This window comes from Pteronotus mesoamericanus, unplaced genomic scaffold (assembly GCF_021234165.1).
Source record: "Pteronotus mesoamericanus isolate MK-2021 breed Mesoamerican mustached bat unplaced genomic scaffold, CSHL_Meso_final contig_24, whole genome shotgun sequence".
Taxonomy (NCBI): domain Eukaryota; kingdom Metazoa; phylum Chordata; class Mammalia; order Chiroptera; family Mormoopidae; genus Pteronotus; species Pteronotus mesoamericanus.
The window spans coordinates 7182878-7190806 of NW_026555100.1; the positions used below are offsets into that span (position 1 = coordinate 7182878).

The 7929-nt window shown below is 53.5% G+C and overlaps 1 protein-coding gene across 2 annotated transcripts in view; it reads right to left on the reverse strand.

The window, feature by feature from the left end:
* CDH23 (cadherin related 23) overlaps positions 1–7929 on the reverse strand; it is a 363213-nt gene that overhangs the window by 27644 nt on the left and 327640 nt on the right. For both annotated transcript variants that reach the window (XM_054572651.1, XM_054572650.1), the window contains exons 38-40: positions 5698–5919; positions 5298–5417; positions 4453–4633 (exon numbers count right to left, since the gene is read on the reverse strand). In XM_054572651.1, coding sequence (XP_054428626.1) covers positions 4453–4633; positions 5298–5417; positions 5698–5919 — 523 coding nt within the window. The remainder of the gene's footprint in view (positions 1–4452; positions 4634–5297; positions 5418–5697; positions 5920–7929) is intronic.

Sequence of the window (7929 nt, forward strand, 5' to 3'; positions counted from 1 at the left end):
ACATATATAGTCAATTAATTTATGACAAGGGAACAAGCATATATAAGGAAGAAAAAACAATAATGGCGCTGGGAAAACAGGACAGCCACACGCACAAGAATCTTGTGCCATATGCAAAAATTAACTCAAAACGGATTAAAGATTTGAATGTAAGACCTGAAACCATAAAACTCCTGGAAGAAAACATAGGCAGTAAACTACTTGGAATTGGTCTTGGCAATGAAATTTTGGATTTGATACCAAAAGAAAAGGCAACAAAAGCAACAATAAACAAGTGGGGCTGCATCAAACTAAAAAGCTTCTGCACAGCAAAGGAAGCCAGTCATCAGAATGAAAAAATTGCAAATTGTATACCCAATAAAAGCATTAATATCCAAAATATATAAAGAGCTTATACAGCATAATAGCAAAAATAAAATAAAACAAAGTAAAAATAAAAATGTAAATGAAAAGTGAAACAGGAGTCCAAGAAGGGTAATGACTTGTTTAAGCTCCCCTAGCAAGTTAATGATAGACCAGGATTCCAGCTCAGGGCCCTGGGTCTGAGGCCACTGTGTCCCACGTGACTTGTGGTCTTTCCAGATAACACCACGCAGAACTGAACAGGGTGGGAGGTGTGGGAGGGAGGGGTGAGAACAGGGAGGAGGTAGGGGAGAAGCGCAGAGGGGCAAGAAGCCAGGGGAGCAAGTGGGAACCCGGACGAGTCAGGGAGGTGGGGAGAGTGGGAGGAAGAGGGAGTACCTGTATGTACACCCCCAGGAACTGAGAACAGGGAGAAAAGTACTTCCTTCACTTTCCCTTTTGACACCTGGGGGAAAAGACCCAGAGAGGGGCACTGACTGCTCAGGAAGACACAGCAACATGAAGGAATGGCAAGGACAGAGGCCCAAGCTCTCCAACAATTCTCCCTGCCTGCCCCTTCACACCCTACCTCACCATTCCCTGCCCCCAGCTTCCAGTGCTCTGATGTGAAAAAACAGCCCCTTCAAGAGTCACCTGCAGCGGGGATTTTCCACCCACTCTTCTGCTCTCAGCAGCCTCACAGACTGCCGAAAGCAGGATTTCCTGCACCGGAGACTGTGAGGTCTCCAAACAACTGAGGATTCCCTTCCTAGGGGTTTCCCAGTGCTGTCGCAGCTGCTGGCCATCAGCAAGCAGATGGCCTCCTGCCCTCTCTCCAAAGCCAGCCACCACATTGAAAGAAGGAAAGGAAGAGATTCTGAAGGCTCAGGAGAGCAGGCCTGAGGCTCTGAGGGCTGGGCCCAGCTAGGTTCCTAGGAAGTCAGCTCAGTGGGGGAAGCAAACGGGCTAAAGGCCCCCACGCAGTAAACTATTCTCCTTAGCAGCTTGCCCCGGGGTCTGGACTCCCTACCACTCCACCCCCTCTGGAGAGAGGGGGTTAAAAGCAGACGCTTTCCATCTCTAGTCCTACAGGTCTGTTCCCTGATTTCACTCCTTTGCACTCTTGGCCAGGTTACTGAGTCCTGCCTTGATGTTCTCATCTGAAAAATGGACTAATAAAGAGGTTCCACTGTAGGGTTGTGCTGGTGCCAGATGAGGCCTGTTCTGCCTTGTGTGAACTCCATCCATGGCAGCTCTTGGTATCGTTAGGGACTGGGGGCCTCCAGGGAGGACGAGGATATAAGAAAGGGATCCAAGGAATGGGTCTGACCAGAAGGGGCAGATGCGGTTGGGCTTGGCAGGAGAGGCTCAAGTGGACTTGGCCTGCCTCCCAGCTGCTTTCCTCCTCACACCTCAGTGGGGCTTGCACGAGCCAGTCATCCCTGAGGTCTCCCCACTGACAGGAGCACCCTCCAGGCTCAGGCTGCAATGATGGGAAGGTGACCTTGAAGCTGAGTAGCCTGGGGCATGTCCCTTTGCCCCTGGTGTGTCACTAAACCAGCTCTCCGCAGAAAACTGCTCTGATCTGTAGCTTTTGTCAATCTTTTGAGTTACCAACATGGTGTCATTGAACCCGGAGGTGGGAAGGGATGTGGGGAGTGGATATCATGACCTCATGAGCTGCGCCAGAACACAATGTGTCTCTGCTTATCTATTCTGACATGGGGGCAGTGCTCAGTGATCCTGAGATTATCACTGGGCTCTGAATGGCCCATCAGCCCAGGAAAAATCCCAGGCCTCTCATTCCTCCAGGGACCTGCCTCTCAGTCTCCTGGGATGCCCCATGGGACCCCAAATTCCTAAGCCTGACCCTGATCACAAGTGGATTTAACCTCAGAGTTTTTGCTCATGACTCCAAGGGCCCATGGCATGGAGCGGGCTCTAGTTCCTGGGGCACAGGTGTGTCCTGCACCCAAGGATGGGTGCATAGAAGGCCTTTCGGGGAGGGGGCTTGGCTGCCCACCCAGCACCCACCTCTCAACCTGGCTTTGGCATCCTTCTGAACAGGAGCAAGACCCCCATGAAATTATAAAACCTCCATTGTTTGTGGAAATAACAGAAGAGAAAGACCCTTGCTCAGTCCTTGGCCAGAGAGGAGACTTTTGGGACATGAAAGGTTAGCATGTCAGAACAGAGTGACACACCGCGAGCTCTGGACAGCAGGGTCTCCAGGGCTGGCTTTATAGCGTGATTCTGTTTCTTTGCTTCTTAATTGCAAATTTGCCCCAGGTTCTCAGTTCTGGCCTTGGACCTCTCCTGCTGGCTTCCCCAGTGTTCTCCTCTCATCTCGTGGTTTTATATATCTCTGTGTTGACCACTCCCAGATACCTCTCTCCAGCCCAGACTTCTCTCCTGAACTCGCTCCTGCATCCGATCCCTACCTGACATTGCAGCCTCACCGTGTCCTTCCCCCGACACCTGCTCCTGCCTCAGCCTGCCCACCGTTAATGGCAAAGCCCTCTCCCCAGCTGCTCAGGCCAAAACATTGGTGTCATCCTTGGCTTTCTCTCACACCCCACATCCGATCAGTCAGCACATCCCGTTGGCTCCACCTGGGAAATATGCCAGAGCCGACCACCTCACACCATCCTGGGGTGCCACCGCTTCGGTCCTGGCTATGCTACCTCCAGGCTGAGTGGCTGCAACAGGCTCTACTTATTTCCCTGCTCCCTTTCCTTAACTCCTCTGGTCTGTTTTGAGCCCAAGAAGTGGAGTGGTTCTGTTAAAATCTAAGTCAAACTGCGTCCCTCCTCTGCTCAAAGCCCTGCTACATGGAGCCCACCTCACTTGCAGCGAAAGTCAAGTTCTGATAATGGCCTCCAGGACCCAGCATCTGGGCTCACCCCCTCTCCGATCTCATCTCTTCCTGCTTGCCCCCTTGCTCGACTTCATGTCAGCCACAGGGCCTTTTTGCTTGCTGCCAGGCATGTTCCAACCTCAGGGCCTTTGCCGTTGCTGTTCCCTCTGCCTGGGATGCTCTTCCCCAAGTGTCCGCATGACCCACTCCTCACTTCCTTCGGGTCTTTGCTCAAATGTCACCTCCCCGGACAGGCCTTTCTTGAGCACCCCACCTACCAGTGTCGCCTTCACCCTGGCACTCCCCGTCTCCCAGCTCCCCGTTTCCCTACAGCACTTAGCACCTACCAATGTTACTAAGTTATCGACATAATCAGTTACGCTCATTGCCTATGTCCTTGAACTGTGTAAGGGCAGGGATTTGCATCTGTTTGGTATTGTTCTGTATTCTTAGCACCTGGAATATGATTGGCATATCATAGGTGTTCAATAACTATCAAATGATCAATTAAAAATCGGGATGTTTTACAAAGATTTAAATTTCCAAAAATTTCCAGTCTCTTTTAAAAATGGGGAGGCCTGGCACCCAGGCCTTAAAAACGGGAAGACATGGCACCAATCGGCAGGAGCTGAGCTGGGGCTGCCACGGCCCCCACTTCTCCCTGTTGCTCCGCCTGGTCCCCTTCTCTCATGTATGCTCCCTGCATAAGCCCAATAGGCCTTTGGGTCTGGGATTCCTACTCTATAGAAATGAGTGGAAACTGACTTGAGAAAACTCCCACCGGCCATAAACTCTGTTCTTCAGCTGAGGAGAAGAGCCAAGGCAGTTATGAAGGCTGTGGGTGGGTGACGAGGAGATGTGCAGAGAAATCCCGGGGCTGAATGTGTGTATTTAGGGGTCCTAAAAGTTTTAGGGTGAGGGTGCTTGTCCTTCATCTACCCCAAAGCCCTTTCTCTGGGTGTGACTCAGGGGCATTTTCTATTTAATTCTCAGAGGGGTCTGTGACCCTCCAAGGCTACCAGTTTTTTCCCAGGTTTCAGAATGCTCTCACCATATCCATGTGAAATGAGTGTTTTCGTTGTTTTACAGATGGGGAAATGAGGCGCAGAGAGGGCAAGATCACACAGGGGTGGGGCTCACTGGCTGGAGGCCTCCTCTCTCATTCTGCTCCCGAGCGGGATTTGGGGGCCACGAGGCCCTCCCACTGCGCTGCCCCCGCCGCCCCGCTCAGGCCCCACTCAGGCCCCACTCACCCAGAGGGTCTCCGTCCACAATGCTGTACTCCACCTGCCCGTTGGGGCCCGAGTCCCGGTCATGGGCCAGGAAGGTCCACACTCTAGGCCCCGGCTGGCCCTCAGTGACATCAAACGGCCCCTCGTAGTCTCGGGGGAAGGTGGGCACATTGTCGTTGATATCATTCACGTTCACAAGCACCTGGGATGGTGGACAAGCTTCGCTGGGGCTGCACACCAGCCAGTCCCGTGCTGGGCCCAGACCCCTCATCTGGAAACTGGACCCAATGACCCTGCCTCATGGGACTGACCCGGGAACCAAATGAGATAATGGATGGGGGGCGGGGCTTTTAAGCTGTGCGTGGGTGAGTCGCTGTTATTGCTGAAGCCTTTTTATGGGCAGACTTGTATTTTTATAATGATGCTCTGAATATACTGTGGGCATTTTATCGTGCACGGTCTCACGTGCTCCTCCCATACCCTGCAACAGTTTTGATTAATCCCCTTTCGCAGAGAGGGAAAGTGAAGCTCAGGTTGGCAAAGGGACTTGCCCAGAGACACACAGCTAGGAAGTAAACGGTCAGGGATATGAACCCCCTGATGGTTTGATCAGAGTTTGTGCTCTTTCCATGATGGGAGGAGAGGCAGGTGTCGTCATCTATCTGATTGATGTAACCACACAGAGAGGTTCGTTAACTTCCTCAAAGTCACACAGCAAATTTGGGTGAGTCGTTGAGACCAGGACAGGGCTCTGGGATTTAGGTGTTTCTCCTGGACAATATTTCCCTGTCCTCCTCCCCCATTCAAGCTCTCTGGGTTCCATCCTCCCTGCGTCCCCAAGGTGGGGCTGTATCCCACCCACCCACCGTGGTGGTGGAGGTGAGGCGGCGGGACAAGATGGGGCACTGGTCTGTGGCTGTGACGATCAGGGTGTAGCGGCCATGGCTGATCTCGTAGTCCAGCTCCTTGGCAGCTCTGATGACGCCCTGGGGATACATAGAGGGAACAAGGGTGGGTCGATGGGTAGTGGGTCTGGGCCATGCTGGGGACCAGCTCCTTCATGGGGCACCCTCTGACCGCCCCAGCAGGTAGGCCCTGACATCCTGTCCATGATGGGAAAGCCCTGTTGCCATCCCACCCAAGATTTCCATTCTTCCGCACTGACTGCCCCCACAGTTTCCTCCCAGACTCCATCTTTGCTGTGCCCCCAGCCCCCGTGATGCCACTGGGCTCCCCTCCGCCTAGACCCCGCCATCAGCTGCTGACCGTGTGTCTGTCAATATGGAAAGTGTTGATGATGTTGCCAGCAATGATGGCATAGGTAACCGTGCCATTGGGCCCCTCATCCAGGTCTAGCGCCTGGACGGTGACGAGGCTGGCGTTGATCGTGTCTGGGCCCTCATCCAGTAAGATCTCGTAGTGAGGCTGCTGGAACACAGGTGCATTATCGTTCTCATCCACGATGGTCACGTAGACGTGAGTGGTGGCCTGTGGAGAAGAATGTGGTCAGGGCCCTTGGTCAGCTGGTTAGAGAGGCTGAGGTGGAGCCAGCTGGACATTCTTCCAGGCTGAGCTCACTCCGTGTGATCCAACATGGTGAGGGAAAGGGAGAAGGATGAGAGGGAGGGAAGTCACAGGCTGACAGAGGCGGCAGTCGCAGAGGCTCCGCCAAAAGCCACCTCGGTAACTGCATAGGTCCCAGATGGAACTTGTACCACTACTTCTTTATCCATGCCCATGGCAGACATCACTAATCAATCACGGTACTGCTCAGGCCAGATGTAACCTCAGGATCCTTGTCAGCCCAGAGACCTAGTGATTAAAATCGGCATACGAGATGAACCCCATAACCACCCGGAGCCCATAGCTTTGCTTGGGCCGGGGTCTAACTGACCCTGGGCCTACATTGATATTACAGAAAGCAAGAATGTGATGTATTCAACCCAACACAGTATTTAAGCTTCACCTATTCTTCATGTAAATGCAAGAAATACCTATTTTTCAGCACTTTAAAGGAGGACATTGGATTTGGGGCAATTTCACAGGCAGAATTTGTTGGGCTGTGAAAAACAAAGCTCACAGAACATGCTTCACTGCAAGAACACCTTCTGTAACATGCTCTCTGGCAATTGGCCATTTGTGGCTGATGCGTGGTCCTTGGACCACATGCAGTATTTAGACAATTGGAACTCATCCGTCAGCACCATGGCAAAACGGTTGAGGCAGCACTTCACAAGCAAAGCAGAGGTGTGGAAGACAGGAGTTAGCCATGTGCCGGTACTCTCTGTCCCTTGCTCCATCTCGCCTCCATTCTCTGCTTCTCTACCTGGGAGGATGTCCCCTGTGGACTGCCTCACCTGGCTCCCTTGCCATCTGGCTTCCAGATGGATTTGGCCAATGGGAGGTTCTGGCAGAAGATGAGGGGAGGGAGGGGAGAGAGGCAGGGTGTTTATTCCCCACTCCCTCCTTTCCTCACTGCAGTACTGCCGATGGCTCTGCGTCTCCCGCTGGTGGCCCCTTTTACAGCTCCAGCTCTCGCTGGGCTCCAGTCGCCTCACCTCCTCTTGTCCTTGTTGGATATGTGAGTGGTAGTGGCTTCCTGCAGTTGCTAGTCTGAGGGTGCTTCAGCAGCTCTCTGTAAACAGGCCCTCCTTTAAGCTGTCTTCAGCTGAGCCCTGAGTGTGCCATCTCTTTACTGCCTGGACCCCGATGAATACAAACCATTCTGTCAACACAAGAGCACCGCTTTGCAGAAAGGGGCCAGACTCCAGCCTCACCCATGGGGGTGGCAGTGCTGATATTTCCCCCTTTTCCCAGACTCTGAGAAGTGGGTCTAACAACCTTGCAGGCTTCAGGGGTTGTGAGTGGGAGGTTCTAATGGAGCTGCCTCATGGGGTCTCCTCTCTGAGGCCAGGCCCTCCCAGCTGAGCCCTTCCTGCTCTGGCATTGAGGAAACAGTGCTTGAAGGAAGCTTCTGGACCATGCCCACACCTTGGGCAATGCCTCTGTTTCACCCTGTTGCAAACCCAGGAAGTTCGGCTGCTGGGAAGTGTGGTGGGGAGGAAGGAAGTGAAGGAGAGCCTCACAGGCAGGCTCAGGGGGTCTAGCCCTCTGGGGAAGGGCTTGGCAACCCTCCCCCTAATCCCAGGCTATCCTCACCGACCTTCTAGGCCCTGGCGCAGAAGGAGTCTGGTTTCAAGTGTGGTTTGGGCAAGGCCGTTCCAGGGAAAAATGGAGGGTGGAGGGGCACAGGTGCTCCAGGGCCTCACCCTTTAGGGACCCCACCTCGGCCAGAGCACGGCCAGGGTGGGAAGAGGGCCCAGCGCCCACCTGGTCTGAGTGGGTTTTCTACCCTCTCTGGGTGAAAGAGCTCACACTCTGCCAGCAGCAGGTGCCCTGGGCTGCCTCCTGAAGTGGGGTCATAAGATCAGGATCACGATCAAGGACGGAGGTTATGTCTTGTTAGTTTCTGGGGCTCCATCCCAGGGGGATTCCCTG